At 36.9% G+C, this 22,684-nt stretch overlaps 1 protein-coding gene across 3 annotated transcripts; it reads left to right on the forward strand.

Annotated features, from left to right (window-relative positions):
- Nucleotides 1-1,040: 1,040 nt before the first annotated feature.
- On the forward strand, nt 1,041-21,154 carry tbc1d19 (TBC1 domain family, member 19). Of its 3 annotated transcripts, XM_052560609.1 has the most exons (21): nt 1,041-1,246; nt 1,365-1,437; nt 3,534-3,579; nt 4,464-4,539; nt 5,499-5,573; nt 7,211-7,274; nt 9,978-10,024; nt 10,380-10,490; nt 10,727-10,799; nt 11,119-11,157; nt 11,546-11,658; nt 14,022-14,096; nt 14,277-14,339; nt 16,168-16,252; nt 16,337-16,381; nt 16,591-16,623; nt 16,707-16,816; nt 16,933-17,024; nt 17,988-18,103; nt 18,406-18,476; nt 20,383-21,154. In XM_052560609.1, exons 1-21 carry the CDS (start codon nt 1,148-1,150, stop codon nt 20,455-20,457), a joined length of 1,581 nt encoding a protein of 526 aa, XP_052416569.1. In that variant the 5' UTR covers nt 1,041-1,147; the 3' UTR covers nt 20,458-21,154. The 3 variants fall into 3 exon arrangements, with proteins under 3 accessions (XP_052416569.1, XP_052416570.1, XP_052416571.1); XM_052560610.1 differs by lacking the exon at nt 11,119-11,157; XM_052560611.1 differs by lacking the exon at nt 1,365-1,437 and having other exon boundaries at nt 1,158-1,294.
- The last annotated feature ends 1,530 nt before the right edge of the window (nt 21,155-22,684 follow it).

The raw sequence follows: 22,684 nt of genomic DNA on the forward strand, positions 1-22,684 counted from the left end.
CTTGAAAGGCTTCTAAAGATCTTTACTTGTACAAAACAATGAAAAAACGATGTTCATGTATTTATACGGTATGTGTGCACGTATAGCTTATAGTATGAAAGGGTTTGCAACACCCTGTCTATGTATAACTATTCAATGCATTAGACCTGTGTTGATTTATGATTGTTGATGCAAAACCTTATTAAGTCTGACCTGACAGTTTCCCCAGATTCACACTGTCAAAAAAAAGAAAGAAGAAAAAAGAAAAGAAAAAGTGTATATATAAGATGGGAACATAGCCTGCTGGACGTACTCTCAATTACTGTTCTGCATGGCAATGAACTTTTTACTGCTACTACGTAACATACAACTAACTGATTAAGATTACTATCAGCCATACTAACATTGTTGTAAAACCTGAAGATTAGAGGGTAAGTCTTTTGAAGAAGACCACACACAGTTTTTGTTTTAGCAACTCAAAAACCCTTGTACTGGCCAGAAGCTTTAATTTCTGATAGCTGCTGTCAGATATATTTGTGTATGATAAACATTATCAGCATTCCTGCGAAGAGAGACGAAGAAGAGAAACGGCTTTCTTGCTCGTGTCTGTACATGTTCAGGTTCAACCTGTTGAGAAGGATTAAGAAGGATTACTTTTTTTTATTTTTCTCTTTTTAAACATACATTTAATGAGTGACACCTAAAGGCCAATGACATTTTTTTTTTTAGTTCGGAATAATGATAATAAAAACACATAATGATCTTGTTATTCTTTGAAACCCCTGTTTTTGGATTTTTTTAAGTTCTTAAAGTAAACATTTAATCAAACAAAGAAGTTTAAAAATAATAAAATGCTGCTATGATGTATTAATATGTAACGTAGGCTAGTTAAGCGTTTTGCTTGAATATTTTTAATAAAATAAATAGATGCATAATAAAAACACAAGCTAAATAAAAAACGTAATTTTGTGGACTTCATTATTTTGATTTTTACAACAAGAACTCTTAATGTTAAAGTTGATAAAGGCATGTCGGAACCTTGTGTTGAAGCCGGTGTTTCCTGAAGGGTTTGTTGTCATTTGCCTGGATACGGTGCTTGATCCTGTGACGCTGCAGCGCTGCAGATGACCACAGAAAACCCCGTCGACATCACATTAAAAGAGGGATAATGATGGACGAGAGCGCAGAGCTGTCTCTCTCTATAACGCAGATTGTTCAGCGGCTCAAAGGGACTCATTTACACTCTCAGCTGGAGAAACAGGCTAAAGTGAGCAGCTTCAGCTAACTGACTGCAGAGTGTGCAACACAAAATACGGTCAGTGCAGTATACTGGCAGCTCGCGCTTGCCGTTGTATTTCATTGCAGAAATGTGTCCTTCTTCCTAGGAATGTTTGCACAAACCCGAAATTAAACTGGAAACGCTGAAAGATGATGTGAGAAGATTGTTAAAGGCATCAGGTATGACGTTTCGATTGCTGTATAAAATTTAGACCTGCCTATTTTACATAATATTTTATTCATTATAACCAATCACATACGATTCTGTTGAGCTTGAGAATGCAGTAGCCAATCACAGGCGTTCAGATTAGTCATTGCTGATATTTTTTTTTTTTTTTTTTGTTTAGACTGAGCTCGCGAGTTCCCTCATATTAAGTAACAAAGTGCCGATGTATGTACGATGTAAGTTAGAGATTGATTTATCATATGTGTATGGACAGCTTCATTGGTTGAGTTATGAGTGCTTGAACGCTAGCTGGACCAAATGCTCATTTTAGATTGTTCTTTCACTGAATTCAGTAGGCTGTAATAACATGCATTTAGAATGCTCCCAAAATTCCAGATATGGGGCAGAAAAAAAAAAAAAAAAAAAAAAAAAAAAAAAAAAAAAAAAAAAAAAAAAAAATATATATATATATATATATATATATATATATATATATATATATATATATATATATATTTAAATTATGTCATATAGTTGAGTAATATCACACGAAGAGTGTAGTAAAAATAAAAAATGTGATATTGATGTGATATTTTTTATGTTTTAGACTATATATTTCCTATTTTCTGCTCAATTTGGCCAACAAAAATGGTTCCAAACAAAGCCACAGCACTGTTTGCGTCTCTGAAAAACATGACAGTAGAGTTTAGTTCCTGAATAAATCAACGTTTGAATGATTCGCTTCAATCGCAATGACTCCCTTATTAAAAGTGACTTGCTGCCACCTGCTGGCGGTTTTAATTTCATATTTTAAAGTAGCCTACCTTTGTATGTAAGCAATAATTGACGACGGGACGTGCCTCGTTTATGCATTTTTTTATTTTAATAATTCAGCTGCCCGGAGTCAATTATTCCGCTTATATTACGGTTACCACACCTAAAGACATCGATCAGATGATTAAAGGGATTCGTTGGGTTTTTGTACTTAAATCACTATTGTGAGTAGGATTATTTATTCCGCATCTCATCCATTGCCTCTTTTGCTGGTTCCAAAACGTCATTTTAAAAGTTGGTAGTGGAGGCCTGAGCCGTTGATAGCATTCTATTGAAGTTATTAATGAAGTTATTAGAAAGAGAGTGAGAGAGACAGAGAAAGAACGAGAGAGAGCGCCTCTAAACAGCGCTGTTATTACCTCGATACTATCTATAGTGAGAAATGTCATGTGTATAATATTTTCAGAATAATTTTAAATATCAGTATTCAACATTTTAAGATTAAAATATGAAACATTTTTTTTTACCTTTGCAACTGCGAGTTAAATAATTATTGCCTGGCATTAAACAGTGTGTATATGCATCTAAATGCAGCTTCTGTGTTCCCTCTGCGTTGCATGAATTTTGTTGATAATGATTTTATTTGTTGGTAACAGCCCCAAATGACTTATTATTGTGATTTACTTTATTGATGACTTTATTGAGGAAAAAAATGGCTTTACAAAGGTAAAAATGCCCATAAAGGGTAAAAAGACATTTAGACATTAATAGACTGTATAAGTACTGAGTTTTTCATTTATTTTCACTGTGATTATCTCAATTAATATTTTTTAATTACTTCATAGTAAAGGAATTGTTCATTGGTAATAAGGAGTGAATAGTTATGAAATTAGGTCACGGAAAATGGGAAAGTGTCATTAATTAAGTGCTATAAACCAACCTTTAGTGAACATTTATTGCATTCATTCATATTCACTGTCCCTTAAAATGTCTACAAACACATTAAGGACACACACACACACACACACACACACACACACACACACACACTTTACAGGGACTTTTCTCTTCACAGACGTAATGGTTTTTATACTGTGCAACAATCTGTATATTCTACCTCCTAAACCCCTTAAAAGTTCAACTTTGAATGAACTATAAACTAACATTTTGCAAATGATTAGATTAGAAGTACTTTAGTAGTGTAGACTTATAAATTGTTCCCCGTTTTTTTTAATGATCATGTGACTGAACATGTATGATCTTGACATCTATCCAGTGATGACTGTGTTTCTTGTGTGTAATTCTTGTAGTGTGACTGATCCTTTCATTCTTGTAGGTTGGGAGAGAAAATTACAAAATGCGGTTTACAGGGAATTACACATGTAAGTGATATATTGTGAATTAAAAGTTACGTTTTTTCTAATGCAGTTCATAAATTACATTAACTGGTTTCTTCTACTTGTATTTTCTATTTTATTGTACTTATTTTATTCCTGTATTACCATACGGAGATCATCAGCAATAAAAATGATGACATGAGATTTAGACAAGATGATACTCCGTCTCCCTCCCTCTCACACTCAAGTACTCTGAAAGTGTCTAGAGTGTTTGTTCCTCCAGTTTTAGTATTTATACAGTTTTATGACAGGAACTCCTTTTGGCCAAATCTATAAATAACGAGACAGAATAATTTTATTAAGCTTAAAATGATCCAGATGCAAATACAGGACAGGACTGACAGGAGAGTTAGGTACAATACAAATTACTTTTACAGAATGTAGCCAATAAAATAGTTTGAGCTGGACATTGTAACATGTGTATATCTTTACATATATGACCTCTTGTTTGAAAATGGAGAGTGTTGTGAGTTGATTTGTAGATACACATAGATGTGTTGATCCTAAAATGAGTGTTTTAAGTTAATGGGAGAGAGGAAAGGCAGAAGGGACCAAAAGAAAGAGCTTCATAAAGTTTGCTAATGGAGGATGGCTCTTTGATGTTTTGGTGTGATATAGTATCTACAGGTGTCCTTGTTAAATGTATCTTTGTGAAGATGTTAATGTGAAGATCTGGTCTATGTCAGAGTTTGAGACTGGGAGGAGCAAATATATGACTACAAGTAAAAATCCCATTCATTTTCTTCACTGAAGAATGAACAAAAAACATTTAAAGACAGATGTGCTCTCAGCTGTGTGGTTGTTAGTCCGTGCTTCTGTTGAATCCATCATCAGTAGTTGTTATTTATTTATCTGTTTGTGTGGTATAGTCTGCCTCCCCCTGGGCACCCTAGAGCACCTCCTGAACACACCAAAGAGCCCTTGGCATATATGCGCAAAGCCCAGGTACACCCTCTTTCTCTTACATCTTTAATATTCTGGCTCTTTCATTTTTTGTCTTTATATACTGTATTTCTCTGCTTATACACAAATACAGTAGCATCAAACAGTTCTGAACTCTTACTGGAAGTACAAACTTTCATTTTTCTGAGCCACTACTTTGTCATCTGGTGTCAAGGTCACTTACTGTACTGTATTAAGTCCGTTCTCCTCAAGTTCATAAAGGTCTAGAGGAGTTACAGATGTAGTTAATCAGATTAAATACTGTGTACAGTATAAACAGGATCTGGTTATCAACATTTTGCTTCAGTACAAATAATATACCATATGAATTAAAATTCAAAATGTTTGGTTCAGTAAGATCTTTCAGTGTTTTTGAAAGAAGTCTCTTATGCTTCGCAAGACTGGATTTATGTAATCAAAAACACAGTAAAAACAATAACATTGTAAAATATTACAATAAAAATGACAGTTTTCTATTTTATTTTATTTTAAAATGTATTTAAATATGTATTTTATTCCTGTGATGGCAAAGATGAATTTTCAGCAGCCATTGCTCCAGTCTTCGGTGTCACATGGTCCTTCAGAAATCTTTTTAATATGCTGCTTTGCTTCTTAAAAACATGTATTATTACTTAAAGCGGCTGTTCTGCTTAATATTTGTGCGGATGTGTTTTTTTTCTGGATTTTTTGTAATTTTCCTAATTTTAATAGAAACCTTTTGTAACATTTTTAAAAATCTTACTGACTCTCACATCTTGAGTCATCATTTGTAACATGACCAATCTTGTTTTGCTTAAATTATTTGCTATTTTATTTACAATAGATTTCACTCATTTTTTTTTTATTTTGTTATATTTAGCGAAGACATTCATACATTAAGTGTGGCCTGAGTGTCCAAATGGATTTTGGAGCCATGCAGAGTGCATAGACGACTGAAAATCTTTTGTGTGTGTTTGTTGTAGGTTAACTGGGAGAAGAGGATCCTGAAGAGTTTGAACAGTATGTGCACCGAGCTGGGAATTCCATTGGCACGGAAGGTAAAGGTTTATTTAAAATATGTACAATGACTCATTTACAGTGGGTACGGAAAGTATTCAGACCCCTTTAAATTTTTCACTCTTTGTTATATTGCAGCCATTTGCTAAAATCATTTAAGTTCATTTTTTCCCCTCATTAATGTACACACAACACCCCATATTGACAGTAAAACACAGAATTGTTGACATTTTTGCACATTTATTAAAAAAGAAAAACTGAAATATCACTGAAATATTGCTGTGACACTCATATATTTAACTCATGTGCTCTCCATTTCTTCTGATCTTCCTTGAGATGGTTCTACACCTTCATTTGAGTCCAGCTGTGTTTGATTATACTGAGTGGACTTGATTAGGAAAGCCACATACCTGTCTATATAAGACCTTACAGCTCACAGTGCATATCAGAGCAAATGATAATCGTGAGGTCAAAGGAACTGCCTGAAGAGCTCAGAGACAGAACTGTGGCAAGGCACAGATCTGGCTAAGGTTTCTGCTGCACTTAAGGTTCCTAAGAGCACAGTGGCCTCCATAATCCTTAAATAGAAGACGTTTGGGATGACTAGCACCCTTCCTAGAGCTGGCTGTCCGGCCAAACTGAGCTATCTGAGAAGAGCCTTGATGAGAGAGGTAAAAAAGAACCCAAAGATCATTGTGGCCGAGCTCCAGAGATGCAGTCGGGAGGTGGGAGAAAGTTGTAGAAAGTCACCCATCACTGAAGCTCTCCACCAGTCGGGGCTTTATGGCAGAGTGGCCCGACGGAAGCCTCTCCTCAGTGCAAGACACATGAAAGCCCCCATGGAGTTTGCTAAAAGAACAAAATAAGATTATCTGGTCTTATGGGACCAGGATAGAACTTAATTCTAAGTGGTATGTGTGGAGAAAACCAGGCACTGCTCATCACCTGTCCAATACAGTCCCAACAGTGAAGCATGGTGGTGGCAGGATCATGCTGAGGGGGTGTTTTACAGGATGACTGGTTGCAATCAAGGGAAAGATGAATGTAGCCAAATACAGGGATATCCTGGATGAAAACCTTCTCCAGAGTACTCAGGACCTCAGACTGGGCCGAAGGTTCACCTTCCAATAAGACAATGACCCTAAGCACACAGCTAAAATAATTGAAGGAGTGGCTTCACAACAACTCCGTGACTGTTCTTGAATGGCCCAGCCAGAGCCCTGACTTAAACCCAATTGAGCATCTCTGGAGAGACCTGAAAATGGCTGCCCACCAACGTTTACCATCCAACCTGACAGAACTGGAGAGGATCTGCAAGGAGAAATGGCAGAGGATCCCTAAATCCAGGTGTGAAAAACTTGTTGAATATTTCCCAAAAGACTCATGGCTGTATTAGATCAAAAGGGTGTTTCTACTAAATACTGAGCAAAGGGTCTGAATACTTAGGACCATGTGATATTTCAGTTTTATTTTTTAATAAATGTGCCAAATTGTCAACAATTCTTTGTTTTTCTGTCAATATGGGGTGCTGTGTGTACATTGAGGAAAAAACATGAACTTAAATGATTTTAGCAAATGGCTGCAATATAACAAAGAGTGAAAAATTTAAGGGGGTCTGAATACTTTCTGTACCCACTGTACATGTGCGTTTGAGCAATTAAACTGTCTATTTATACAGCGGCCAGTTCCAGAGCAGAACGAGCTGACAAATAAATGGAACGAGATGGGAACTGATGAACCAGGTAATGCAGACACAGTCTGTGCTTCCACTCTGAGATGCTCAAGGTTACATCCCAGTGTGTGTGTGTGTGTGTGTGTGTGTGTGTGTGTGTATTTGTGTGTGTGTGTGTTCATGCATTGCAGAATGTTTAAACACAGAGGTTTGGCTCACACACAGAAGCCTGAGCAGTATAACAGCTCCATAACAATGCTATCAGTTTGCAGTGTGTATGAGAACATTCACCGCTTTCTGCGGGACACTGACATAAACAGCCCTTCCTTTGAATCCAGAGTATGTCCAGATGCCTGGACCACGTCCCATTTACTAAAGCTATTGCTTAGCTTATTTCTTGCATTCTTTCTTTTGCTTGCACTTTGTTTCCCTTGTTTTGTCCATTCTTACAGTTTCAGCATGACGTTCAAAACATACAGTAATATTGTCAGATTACCAGATTTTGTTTGTATTAGAGGATTACTTGCAAAATGAAAATTTTGTCATCATTTATTACTCACTCACACTTTTAGTCACTCTCAAACTCACCCACATGCTTACCCACAGGCTCACTCGCTCAATCGCTCACTTACTCATACTCGCTCGCTTGCTCACTCACTCACTCTCACACTCACTCTCACTCACCCACACATTCACTCTCACTCACCCACACTCACCCACACGCTCACACACGATCACTCACTCACTCGCTCACTCTCTCTCACTCTCCCACACGCTCACACACTCAATCACTCACTCACTCACTAACTCACACATGCTCACTCACTCACTCTCATTCACACTCTCAAACTCACCCACACATTTACTCTCACTAACCCACACATTTACACTCACTCACAAACTCACACACACTCACTCACTCACACGTTCACACACTCACTCTCTCACTCACTTACTCACTCTCATTCACACTCTCAAACTCACTCACCCACACATTTACTCTCACTCTCCCACACATTTACGCTCACTCACAAACTCACTCACACATGCTCACTCACTCATTACTCACACACTCACCCACATTTACTCTCACTCTCCCACACATTTACGCTCACTCACAAACTCACTCACACATGCTCACTCACTCATTACTCACACACTCACTCACACATTTACTCTCACTCAACCACACACTCACACACACACTCACTCACACACACGCTCACTCACTCACTCACTCACTCACTCACTCACTCACACACACACACATGCTCACTCACTCACACACACACTCACACATGCTCACTCACTCACACACTCACTCACTCACACATTTACCCTCACTCACTCACTCTCATTCACACTCTCAAACTCACTCACCCACACATTTACTCTCACTCACAAACTCACACTCACTCACTCACACGTTCACTCACTCACTTACTCTCACACACTCACTCAATCACTTACTCACACACTCACTCACTCACTTACTCTCATTCACACTCTCAAACTCACTCACCCACACATTTACTCTCACTCACAAACTCACACTCACTCACTCACACGTTCACTCACTCACTTACTCTCACACACTCACTCAATCACTTACTCACACACTCACTCACTCACTTACTCACTCTTTCACACTCTCAAACTCATTCACCCACACATTTACTCTCACTCTCCCACACATTTACGCTCACTCACAAACTCACACTCACTCACACGTTCACTCACTCACATACACATGCTCACTCACTCATTACTCACACACTCACTCACACATTTACTCTCACTCAACCTCACACAAACTCACTCACTCACACACACGCTCGCTCGCTCACTCACACACACACATGCTCACTCACTCACTTACTCACATACAAACTCACTCACTCACTTACTCACACATGCTCACTCACTCATTACTCACACACTCACTCACACATTTACTCACACACTCACTCACTAACTCACTCACTCACTTACTCACTCTCATTCACACTCTCAAACTCACTCACCCACACATTTACTCTCACTCTCCCACACATTTACGCTCACTCACAAACTCACACACACTCACTCACTCACTCACTCACTCACTCACTCACACGTTCACTCACTCACTTACTCACACACTCACTCACACATTTACTCTCACTCAACCACACACACACTCACTCACTCACTCACTCGCTTGCTCATTCACTCACTCTCATTCACACTCTCACTCACTCACACACACCCACTCACTCACTAACATTTAGTGGGCTAACAAGTTTTTTTTTTGTTTTTTGTTTTTTGGATGGGGATTTTTTGTATGTCCTAAAAATACACAGGAAGTATCATACATCATATAAAATCATGTATGCCATAATCACTTGTATGCCATATTTTGGATGAGGTTTTGGAAAGTTGTTTATTGAAACTAGTAGTAATACTCCAGTTCTGCATTTTCTTTGTGTACTTTTTTTTTCTGATCAGTTGCCGGAGTTTTAAAAACTGACAGCATCTTTTAGCTGTTGTTAATGAATATTAATCCCTGTGGATGTGAAATGCCTCAGATAACATTGCAATTAAGATACTGAGGTTGCAAGTTAAGGTTCCCATTATGTCTGCTGCATTATAAAAACTATAACAGAATGTCTTTGACATGATTGAAGGGTTAAGATTGATAGAATTTTGTCATCATGTTTTCAATGACACTAATTGGTAGGCTATTATAATATACAAGTTTGGAAGCACTCAGATCTGTGTTTTCTTATTGCAGACCTAAGCAAATTCAGGCCTGTCTACGCACCCAAAGACTTCCTTGAGGTGGGTCTCACTTACATAATAGGATCAGTTTATTGAAAACATCCGGTCCAAATGAGAAAGATAGGCCTGGATACGAAGCAGTTGATTGGATTCCCTCAGGAAATGTTCGGTTAAATTACTCTTGAGTGAGAATTGACTGAGGGGTTGTTTTGATAGCACCACATAGCAACTGTGTTTACACTTATGAATGGTTTATTTATTGTTGGCTATATATAGTTGGCATATTCATCTAGGATAAGAGGGTTTTGTAAAAAAATTTTTATCACAGGTTGTAGCATTTATAATGTCTCACTTTTTACTATACATAAGTATTCTTATTTAGGTAATATGATGCATACTATTTCTTGTTGTGTAGGTGTTGGTAGGTTTAAAAAACCCAAATAACGAGCGCAGTGAAGATCTCACAGTCAGAAGCCACTGGGGATTAATCCAGGTTTCCCTCAACGGCCGTGACATTCCTCAAATGGTGAGTCTCCCTTTTTATTATTTCACTCCTTCTAATTTTTTATTTTTTTCCAGACACAAACAATGTGCATCATGACTGCTGATTATCATCTGAAACCATTTCTTTAAACAAATTACAGTAATCAAGAGTTAACTATCTTGGTGCTTACTGCTTTTTTAACCAACTGAAGCTTTGTTTCATTTAGATTTTAGCCAAATATTTAGATAATTTTGACCAGTTATTTCTATTTGTTGCAGAGGGAAATGTATCCAGAGCTAGGTCTTACTTATGGACAGCTTGGTATAGATGATCACACTCATGTTCCTCCAGGTAATTATTTACACATTTCATCCATGACATATATTAATATTAATATTACATGGGATGAGATCCACTATCATCAGATCCCTTCCACACTAGTCCAAATAGGATGTTCCTCCTGTTTTTGATAAGCTCTTTTCTTACTGTCACGTCACAAGTCAACAGAGGTTTCACCTAAAGTCTATAACACTATAAACTCTCTATGTATTGTGTTTATGTATTGTATTTAATGTTACCAAAGAGGTTCACTGCTCCTGTTTAAATATTGGTGTTGTATGGTCTGTTTGGCCTCTCACTTCTTTTCTGTTTCACCACTGTTTCAACACAGATTTGTTTGAGAGTGAGCACATTCACATTGGAAAAAAAGGTAAAAATAAACTCTTTTTGTCGTTATCATGACACTAATGCTTGTTTAATACTGCTTTATCACTGGGTCTTGTGGAGAATATTTGTTTAATATTTGCCATTCCATTTCCCCTCAAATAATACAGTCAGGTCAGCATAGATGCTTCCTCCACTGCCTGTGATATCCCATGACGCTATACATAAAATAAAAACAGATTTAGGGTCATTAGATATTATATTACCTTTTTCTTTAGGATGCATCTTCAGATAGAAAACAGTGCTTGGTTTGTCAGTGACAGACTTGGCATCAAGGCAGCTGCTTTAGGTTTTAGACCCATCCAGAAGGTTTCTTTCTAAAAGTGTTTACTAAGATGTGTGAGGGTCCCAATTGTTTTTCTGCATTTCTGTAGTTGTGAGCGAGCAAGACAGTGCAGCGGCGCAGCAGTACAGCAGGCAGGGCTGTCCCACCGGTCTCAGGGCCCAGCTCTGGTCTCTCATCCTGCATACTACTAATGATCCGGAGGTAATGAGTCCATTTCAAACTGCATTTAGAAAGGGGACACTGTGTTGACAGTTATTCCAGATGGAGTCTTCACTTAAGTGTTTCTTCAGAGTAAAGTGGCAATATATACACACACACACACACACACACAACTGTTTAAAAGTTTGGGGTCTGTAAGATTATTATTTATTTATTTTATTCAGCAAGAACACATTAAATTGATCACAAGTGACCATTTTTATTTAAAAAAGTGTTTTCCAATAATCTGTATTCCTTTAATCTTACCATTCATCAAAGAATCCCAATGAAAATGTCAAATGGATCATGGTAAAACATTGATAATGATAAGAAATATTTCTTGAGCACAAAATCAGAATGTTCGAATCATTTCTGAAAATAGACTCAAGTAATGGCTGCAAATATTTCAGCTTTGTCGTTACAGGAATACATACCATTTAAAAAAAAGTCTTAAATTATAATAATGTTTTACAATATTGCTGTTTTTACTGTATTTCTAATCAAATGAATGCAACCTTGGTGAACAAAAGAGACTTCTTTCACAGACCCCAGTCTTTTGAACCAAAGTGTATATATACTTTTTTCTCACTTTCATACACACAATGTCATGCACAGATCCTCAAACATATATGAAACTACCATAAATATTTAGGTACCTTTAAACTATTTCTATATCTTAATTGACATTTATGGCCGTTGTTGTGAACATGTGCCAGAACTGACATTTTATGGGTATTTATTTGTACTTCTCAGACACATCCATGGCTGAAATGTTCCATATGCTGTGCAAATTACAGTTTCAGAGTACAAGTATTAAAAGAGCTAATAAAAAGTAAATATAAGATGTAAACAATTTTACAGAAGAGACTTTGTTCAGGCTCAAATCAAGTTGACATCAGAATGAAGTATGTTTGGTTGGTGTGAAACCAATTTTTGCTTCTGTGTACCATATTTGAGTTTGCTTTAAAAGGTGGTTTGGCAGCCGCTATTGATGATGTACAATTTGCATGCTTTTTATAGCATAATGCCTTTCAGAATGTGAAAAGACATTTGAAATTGTGCACTGGTCCAAACCAAGCAGTCCAGTCAAGTGTGAAAATGGTCTTAAATACATAATCCTTTGTAATACAATTAGCTTAGAGTTGCTTGTGGGGCAGAAATGACAGAGCAGGTACCCGCTGTGATTTTTCAATAGTTGCCATTTTCAGATGTGAAGCAATGTCTCCCAGCTGGCTGATGGGTCCTTGGGCCTTCATTAAAGCAGTGTAACAGCATCTGGAGAATGTACTTTCTCTATGTGTTAATAAGAAGACAAACACCCGGCGTGGGGCGACACATTTTAAACAAGTAGAGTAATCCCTCACTTTCTGAGCTAGTGCTGTAGATGTGGGCAGGACAGGAGCCAGTGGAGTGACAGAGAGGGGAAGAGGGGAAATCACAAGAGGTTTAAATGATTCAGGTGGAACAATTGTGTAACTGCTGATAAAGCAGCTGTCTGGATGACAGTGACCAGCTCACAAGCTATTCTCAGAAAAATGGGGAAAATTCTCCTGTCCCTCTGGGTAACAGAGACTTTTTAAAAGTAAAAGGGCTTTAAAAAAAGACTCATGATTGGAGTCTGTCTTAGGGCGTAAATGTTTAAAGTGATAAGGGATAATCAAAGTTAATTATGATAACGTTAGCTTGCAATTATGATTTCCAAGTAAGTGCTTCCTGGGATGATCCTTCAGGAAAATTGAAAGTTTTTGACTACAGTGTCTCTTCATGAACAGTATTATTGGTAACCCTTTAGGGACCAATGCTTACTATTAACTGGTTGCTTATTAGCATGCCTATATTGACTGTTTATTAGTAATTATAAAGCACAAATTCTGCATGACCATATTTTACATCCCTTATCCTACCCAATACCTAAACTTCTACCTTACAAACTATTAATAAGCAGCAACTTAGGAGTTTGAATGGTTTGCTAATAGCCATAATTGGAATTAAAATAAAGTGTGACTATATTATTGTAATGTAACTATCTCTCTCTCTCTCTCTCTCCAGATCTAATCTCTCTCTCTCAAAACCAGATTTAATCACAGATGGTTTAGATCTGGTTTTTAATGATCTGCAGTGATCTGTTCCAGTACAGCCTTTTGTGACATTTAAGATTTTTGACCCAGCAATCTTATTAATCTGCTGCTTACAATAGCAATTTAATTTGTTAATTGGTTAGTATAATTAACTTAGCTGTAATGACTAGAGACAGTTTGATCTGCGTATAGGTGCTTCTCTGTCCATTACGTATTGGTTAATTCAATTCAGCTGACTGAGATAAATTGAGTCGGTGTCAATTCTTTTGTTTTTATTTCATTAAACAGGCCATAACACATTACGAACAGCTGAAGGCTAGAGTCATACACCATGACCTGCTGGTGGACAACCTAATATATAAGGTACATTTACATTATAGTTTATTTGATGGAAATGGTTTTGTTTACAGCATTTGTTCTATTGAATATTCTGTAATCGGTTTTACCAATGTATTTTTATGCAATTTATTTAAAAAGTGGCCCATTTTTGCACCCCTAGTGCATCTGTTTCTGATAAAAATGCCTGATGCCTTTTCTTCTCAGGATGTGAAGCTTACTGCAAGTAATGACGATTACTACTTTGTGTTTGAGGACTATTTATACCAAGTGAGTTAATGCATGTTACTCTCTGTTACACTTTTACAACACAACCTTTCAGTCAGCTGATTACAAATGAGAATTCTCATGGAGTCATAAAAAGATTCGATGATCAAAGGAGGAGAACAATTTCCCAAGTTAGCTGGAACTTGACATTGATGGAGGTCTTTGTACACATATATGGCTGTAGACTAAACTCGTGACAATGTTACCCATGCAAAATCATGCTCTTTGACTTCATGTACCTAAAACCAGATAGATAGAGATAGGACTGTTGTGTAGTCTCACAGATAGACCTCTCTAAATAGACTTCTCTATTCACGGGGAATTCATGAGTCATATGAGCTTTATTAAATTTCCACTGCTTGATATTCACTTTCACTACAAAATCATTGTCAAGTTTAGTTTGCGGGTTCATTTTTCCTATAAAATAGCTACCTTTAATAATAACACTGCCTTTAATGTGAGGCCTTTTTAGGGAATAATGCACTCTTCCTATATTAGTTTCATAAATGGTTAAAAAGTTCAGCAATTAATCCCGAAGAGCAAGCAGTTTGAGAGAGATTTTTAAAGTTTCTGTTCACTTGTTTTTCATTAGCTGGTATCCTCTAGACAGCCATCAGTATTCCTCTTTACTTCTGTCCTGAGACTGTTTGTGTCTGAGTTTTCTCTCAGATATTCAACAGAAATAGCCAGTTGTTTGGGGCTTCACAAGCACATTGTGTTGTCACTATGGAACAGTAATACAGGTGTGAGGTGATAAAGGAGCTGGACTGCTTGTAAATATTGGTTTAGTGTGAACTCTTTGCGTAGTTCAAGAATTTCAGACGCTGTGTGGTCATGATGTGATGATTAGAGAGGTGAATTCTATGAAGAGTAGGGTCGAAAAGGTTCATAATTTGTATTTATTGTATTTATTTGTATTTTGTACTATTTGTAGTGTATTGCCAAGAGGGAACAGATATTCAAACTCAAAAAAAAAAAAAAAGGTTCTCTGTGATAGAATAGAATAAAATAAAACGTGAGTGGAACCTGGCCAAGCACAATTATATAGATAAGAGCTTTTAGGTCACTAGCACTGTATTGGCCACTTCTGGTTATACAAGCTTTAGAAATGCATTATAAAGAAAATGCAGTTACTGAAAAACTGCCATCATAGAAAGCAGATATAACTGATTTTAAAAAGTCTGCTGTTTTTTCAAATGAATTATATTTCCATTTTGAGGTAAATAATAAAAAAGAAAGCACATGTCTGCTTGACCTATGCAGGCTAAAGCTCTAAAGTGGCTCTTCAAATGTAATTGGACCAGGAAATAAGCAATTTAGCAAAGATACAATGTGTGCGTAATCCATGTCTGTGTATGCTGGCAATAACAGAGTTCTGCAGTGATGACGTAGTTTTGTAGGCCAACCCGGAAGTTAGTTTCACCCTGATTTTCTTACCACAACCAAATTTTTTTTTTTTATTTACAACTTTTTCAGTGTTTATTTAAAACCATCTTCCCTACAAGTTTTAGAATAGTTGGCAAGAGTGTGATAAACACAATGAGGCTGTAAAAGCAGACTAGTGAGTAGATGATTTTACCTGTTCGGTGTGATGTTTAATGTTCTTGATAACATTTGTATTCCTGTTAAGCCACTAGCTAGCAAAAGCTTTTACTGATCTAAATATGTCATAGAATAAAACATGAAAATTAAGTTTGTGATAACAGCAATTAAACCAAAAACCTATTCAAAATAGGATAATTGAACAGGAAATGCGAACTCAGTTCCTGTTTTTGCCCTTCAGAATCGTCCCTGCATCACTCTCTTTTTTCCCCATTGTTTTTTTCTACAGGTCTTGCTGTGTTTTTCTCGAGACACTGCAGTCCTGGAGCATTTCAACTACAACTGCGCTTCACCGCCTAAATCTTGCATGCAAAGTAATGTCTTTTGAATGTTTAGCTTTGTTGATATAATATCTTCCTTGGCTTCTTTTCAGTCTATAAAATGTCTTTTTTTCTCAGGCAAGTCTGGCTCTGAGCAGTGTGCTGTGGTTTACCCCCCGAATGGTGAGAAAGAAGCTTTTACAAGCACAGTCTTTGTATCACGGCATGTTCCAGCATGCACATTATAGTCTTCATTTGTTGAATTCCCTGAAATGTGTCAGCAACCATGGGCCAGTGCATTTGATAGATTATTTATTCATTTTTCAAATTTCCTAAAACCTTTTGTAATAACAGTAATTGTTATAACAGAAAACGATCTCTTTGTCCCATAGGTGTCATTCCATTCCATGGCTTCTCTATGTATGGTGAGTATAAAGAATAAAGCATGTAGCCTCAAAAAGCTAAATCTATTTTATAAACAAGCATCTATCTGTATCCTGTGCTGCAGTTGCACCACTGTGCTTCTTATATAATGAGCCATCGAAGCTGTACAGCGTATTTCGAGAGATGTATATTCGCTACTTCTTCAGGCTACACTCTGTCTCCTCACATCCATTTGTGAGTATCTTGTGTGTGTGTGTGCATGTGTCACGTTGATGTAACATGATTGATTGCCTTTGTGTCATGGCTGATTCTGAGCTCACCAAACCTGTGTGTGTGTGTGTGTGTGTTAGGGTATAGTGTCTTTGTGCTTGCAGTTTGAGAGATTACTGCAGACTCATCTTCCCCAGCTTTTCTACCATCTACGAGAGATTGGAGCCCAGCCGTGAGTTCTCATTGAAGATTACTCTTCATAGCGTATCTTGTTAATATATATATAGAGGACAGTTGCAATATTAACCATAGCAAGTTTTAAGTCTCTATCTCAAATTCTATAGCGCCACCGATAGGCCAAATTTGCACCCATATTTTTGCTAGTAACTTTTAAACTGTAAGGTCTAGAAGCAAACATATTTTTGGCTTTAGTGGATATCTTTATGGGATTAAAAAGTTAATGGGATTAAACAATTGACATTAGATTTTGGAGCAGCACACCAAATCAGTAATACCCAATTTTCCTATGTGAGCCATTTTGAACGTGGACCATTTTCACATTTTGTAGTAAAATTCTGTATTTTACAAACGCTTTGGCTTATTATTATGACTCTTATGAATATTATAGATCCACTTGGGTTAGATTTATGAAATTGGGCACACAGATAGAGGATAGTCTCATCATTAACAACCGAAAATTTGGAGTCTCTAACTCAAACTCTCTAGCGCCACCAATAGACCACATTTGCGTTCATTTTTCTGCTTATGACTTTTGAACTGTAAAAGACCATATTCAGAGCAATCTGGCAAAAAGTTATCAATAGCTTTTTGATGCATCAAACAATTTCCGTAAAGCGCCTTTAATTTACTTTAATTTCCTGCTGAAAAAAATGATACTTTTAAAAACAATTTATTATTATTCTTATGTGTGAATGTTCATTAATGCCTTGTTTATTATACATACTCACATGAAGCTCATGTTGCTTTAGTTTCCAGTTGAAAACTTTGTCACTTCAGTGTCAGTTACATTATAACTGTGCAGCTCCATCTAGTGGATGAATTATGCACACACAAGTCTCCCACCTCAACATTTGTGAAATCAAATAACAGAAATTTTGAATAAGGGTTCAGGTCTATACTGTGTGTATGTTTTGGGGAGTGTGTCTCAGTGTGTGTTTGTGTGTATCTTTCTTAGGTTACGTATTGCCTTTAAGTGGATAGTCCGGGCCTTCTCCGGATACCTGTCCACTGACCAGCTCCTATTGTTATGGGACCGTATCCTAGGATATGATTCCTTAGAGATTGTAGCAGGTAGATTGATATTTTCCATTGTCTGAACTTTTGCCAACTGTTATGAACGTGAAACGTATAATTTTACTGTCACTTCACTGTTTCAAATCACATATTGAATGCAGCCAGAGTTTGATGTCAGGGACTTAATGGATAAATAGTTAATCACTGTGTTTAGGAGGTGTTAAACTGTTTTCAGTTTACCTTCGTTTTGAAAATGTGACCTCTATGTTAGGGCACTCTTAAATAAGAAGGGTCTGTCAGTTATATGGCATACACCCAGTTTCCTGGATGATGTCTGTTTGTCTGTCCCTCTTTTTCAGTCCTGGCCGCTGCTGTCTTTGCCTTCCGAGCCGAAAACCTAATGGAAGTGACATCACTGGCATCAGCTGAGGTGGGTACTTGTGTGTCTGTGTGTTAAGCAATACAAAAATAGTGTCTTCACTCTCAGCCAACACTAGTAACTCAGTCCACCCAAGGCACATGTTTCAGAATTGCTGGGATAACCACTTTTAAAAGTGGACTAAGTCCCCCACACCCCAGCTCTAAAGTGTTTTGACGATGTGATGTCAAATGTGATAGGAATTTTAGCATGACAGTTAACTGTCGACTCTGTATGTATGCGTTAGCGTGTGTGCGTGTGTGTGTGTGTGTGTCCTTCTCTGCCTTTTTATGTGAAACAGTTTATAACTCATTAATTGAACGTTCTCGGTTTAGTACAAGTTTTGGCCAATAAGAAGCATTTGTGGCATGATGTTGATTACTATAAAATAGCTATTTCTTTCTCCTTTTATACACACAAAAATCTGTGTTCCATTGAGGCATGTACAATGGAAGTAAATAGGTTCAAAATGTAAACAATAAGATATGAACAAGTTGCTTACTAACAATTTTGTGATGATCGGGTGAAGAATTCCCTTTACTATCTTTGAAAAAGCATGCATACAGTAACAGATATTTTTTTAAGGAAAAGATACAAATCCAAATGATTTAATATCATTCTATAAATTTACCGTATTTTCCGGACTATAAGTTGCACTTTTTTCATAGTTTGGCTGGTACTGCGACTTATATTCAGGTGCGATTTATTTATCCAAATTAATTTGACATGAACCGAGAGAAATGAACCAAGAGAAATGAACCAATAGAAAACATTACCATCTCCAGCCGCGAGAGGGCGCTCTATGCTGCTCAGTTCTCCTGTAGTCTACACTGAAGACACAGAGCGCCCTCTCACGGCTGGAGACGGTAATGTTTTCTCTTGGTTCTTAATAAATGCGACTTACAGTCCAGTGCGACCAGTGCGTGTTTATTTTCCCCATCATGACGTATTTTTGGACTGATGCGACTTATACTCAGGTGCGACTTATAGTCCGAAAAATACAGTAGCTTAACTTGTACTAAACACAGAAAATGTCTTGCCTGTAAGTGTATATGTTGATAAAATCTTTATACGTAACATTTTAATATGCAAAAGCCCATATTAAACTTAATTTCTATGTTTAACTTTTCTGAAAGCATCCTATGCTAGCTAACAGGACTGCACTGTGGGATGCTGTCGCATGCACCTGCTTGATTGACAGCTGTAGTAAAAGTGCATCTGACCTGCTTTCATTAATTCTGGCTGTAACCCGCAGTGACGCACGGCCCTGGGCCCCAAGACACTGGGAAGATGCTGCTGGACAGTATCTGCTTGCTTATGTACCACCTGGTCCCTACAGGAAAAAGTATCATAACATGTTGTATTTTTAGTGCCCAGGCCTGGTCATGAAACATTAGAGGAGACGTGCTAACCTGATAGGGGCCTCTAAATTTATTTGCTTCCAATTCCATAAGGACCGAAGCTTGAGAACATTTGATTCCCTCTGAAGGCCCCCGCCCAAATGGTTCCTGAGAGTCGGATGCACTCTTAGCAACTTCAAAGCTCTTGAGTCACATGAGACGCGGTTTGGTGAAACTGGGTTGACGGTTATGCGTCTTTGTATTTCGGCTAAGGGTGTGGTCACATCAGCAAGTTTTCTCATGCATAGAAAAGGTCATTGTCAGTTTCAAACTGAGTTTGTCGGTGAGTGCGGCAAATTCGTCTGACCAACTGCAGAAATCTGCATGCTGAACTTGCATAAAACATGACTGCACCTTAAGTGCCTGGTGTTTTTATTGCCAGACAATCTGAATGGATGCCTCTGTTGTGAATATTTACCATGATGGACAACACTTGCTTAAGATACAGCCACACTTGTTTATTACATGGCCAGAAAGAGTATTTGTTCTAGCACTTTACATTTTTTTTCTTCTTGCAGGCTGTTCTTGCAGACCTCTCAACCCTGAAGGTGATGCCCTTGCTACAGATCTTCCTCTTCGCCACCTCTGTCTGAGAAGCTGGTGGTGTATTTGTCTGTTTTGGTGGCTGGATGTTCCAGTCCATTATGATTTCCTATTGACTGCAAAGGGATAGTTTACCAAAAAATGTACTCACCCTCGTGTCATTCCAGTGACATTTGTATAACATGTTATCATGACGTTCGGTCTTCATTTTTTACCCAATGTAACCAATTCCTCTTACTTAGCCACCCCTAACTTCTTGCACCATTCTGGTTCTGCATGTAACTGCCTCTCAAAATTCAGTGAATTCCAAATGGATCAATTGAAGCCCCCACACACTGCTTTTTCCTTTTTAACAGAGAAATGCATTTGATTACAGGAGTACGATGAATTGCAGATGCCCCACTTCAGGTTGGGTTGATTTATAAGATTTCAAGGGAATTGTTTGAACTGCAGTTGTGACACAAGGGAAAAAGACTAGACATTTATATGCTGTCATTTGATTTTTATAATCTTAAACATTCTATAACCATAAATACACACATTTGAAAATATGTATTGATGAGCCACTACATTATGGCCACCTAACCTTTAGGATGTCCTTTAGCCCACAAAACGGTAGCCACATGGCGAGGCCTGGTACCAAAATGTCAACAGCAAGTCCTCCAGTTCCTGTAGATTGCGGGATTGTGGTGATGTAGCATGAACATGCTTTTCCAAGTAGAACCACAAATGTTTTACTGGGTGAATTTGGAGGCTGAGGTTGGTCATAATAAAGTGGCTCATTGGTGTGTGTGTGTGTATAGATATACATTTAAACACACACACACACACACAATGAAATATCATGACTATGTTGATGACATATTATCACTGCAAGCATAACAGAATGCTAATCAGTGTTAACTGATTACCAAACTCAAATGATAATTAGAACTGTCGACTTTGCATTTAATAAAAATGAAGTGCTAAAATGGGAATCAATAAATACATGAATGTAATAGAAGATCAATAATAATAACATAACATTTGTTTCTCTTATATAAAATAATGCCTTAGAATTGCATAATCCACAAACCTAAATACTAGGACAGTTATAAAAAAAAAAAAAAAAAAAAAAATGTTTTCATGATAATGAGTTTCATTCCGTAGGAGTTTTTACTAGAAACAACATTTGTAGATGCGGTGTAAGTTTTAAAATGATTATAGATGCCATCTACTTCAGTTAGGAGACTCTGGTTAGTCCTTTTGCTTAGTGTCAGTGAATTTAGATGAGAACACTTATCAAACTTGTACATAAGCGCAGTTTCCATGGATTACAGAAGCAGCGCTGATGGAGATGTGTATTTGCCTTTCATATTTGCATAATGGTTGTTTTGAGTGACTATTAATAAACTCAGATCTCTTTTACACTCCCTGAGATCACCAAAAATTTTATTGATGGATTTGAAAGGGAAATGCAGGTAATTTTGAAGTGATACACCAAATGAATTGTGTTTTTCTTTTTTCTGTCAATCATGGGGGCACTTTATACATCCCTGCATGTGCAATAATGTAACGTTTTATGCAAACTGCAATCAATCAATGTTTATTATCTTTTGATTGCTTATATATATATATATATATATATATATATATATATATATATATATATATATATATATAATTTTTTTTTTCACTAACATCACTTGTTAATAGGTAGCTTCTGTTCTTGACAGTAGCTATTATTTATTTAGAATCAGTTTTGTTATGCAGAAAATTGTATAAATTACATTTGAAACTGTTCATTCATTATTCATTCAATAAAAGCTGTATATTATAAACATAATTTTATGGTGTTTAGTGCAACTGTTACATTGCCCTACATGAATGACTACATTTTTGTTTAAAAGACCATACATATTTCAATACATTTAATTCAATAAAAGCTGTATAGTCTTAAAAGTAATTTCACATTGTTATGTGCAATTGTTACATTACATTAATATATATGTATATATATTATATACAAATTTTATATAGACAGTTACATGAGTTGTTACATGAGTAAGTATAGTGACCCAAAATAAAATGTGGCGATTTTCTAAGCGGATAAAAAATTATAACTATAATATATAGCAGAAGAGCACTTCGCAGCACTTCGACCTCAGCACACCTCATTGATGGAATGGTGACAATTCTTTTAAATGGTTATGATATACTGTAACAAGGTTATCAATCCAGTGAGCACTTTCTTTCTTTCTTTTTTATTTAAAGTGCCCCTGTTTTGGGTTATGAAAG

Source organism: Carassius gibelio, chromosome B7 (genome assembly GCF_023724105.1).
Source record: "Carassius gibelio isolate Cgi1373 ecotype wild population from Czech Republic chromosome B7, carGib1.2-hapl.c, whole genome shotgun sequence".
NCBI lineage: Eukaryota > Metazoa > Chordata > Actinopteri > Cypriniformes > Cyprinidae > Carassius > Carassius gibelio.

Excerpts from the sequence above, each read along its gene's own strand:
- tbc1d19 (XM_052560609.1), top strand. The coding sequence starts at position 1,148 with ATGATGGACGAGAGCGCAGAGCTGTCTCTCTCTATAACGCAGATTGTT. Across the intron at positions 7,275-9,977 it reads GATGGGAACTGATGAACCAG|ACCTAAGCAAATTCAGGCCT; the intron begins GTAATGCAGACA and ends TTCTTATTGCAG. Across the intron at positions 16,817-16,932 it reads CTGTCTCCTCACATCCATTT|GGTATAGTGTCTTTGTGCTT; the intron begins GTGAGTATCTTG and ends TGTGTGTGTTAG.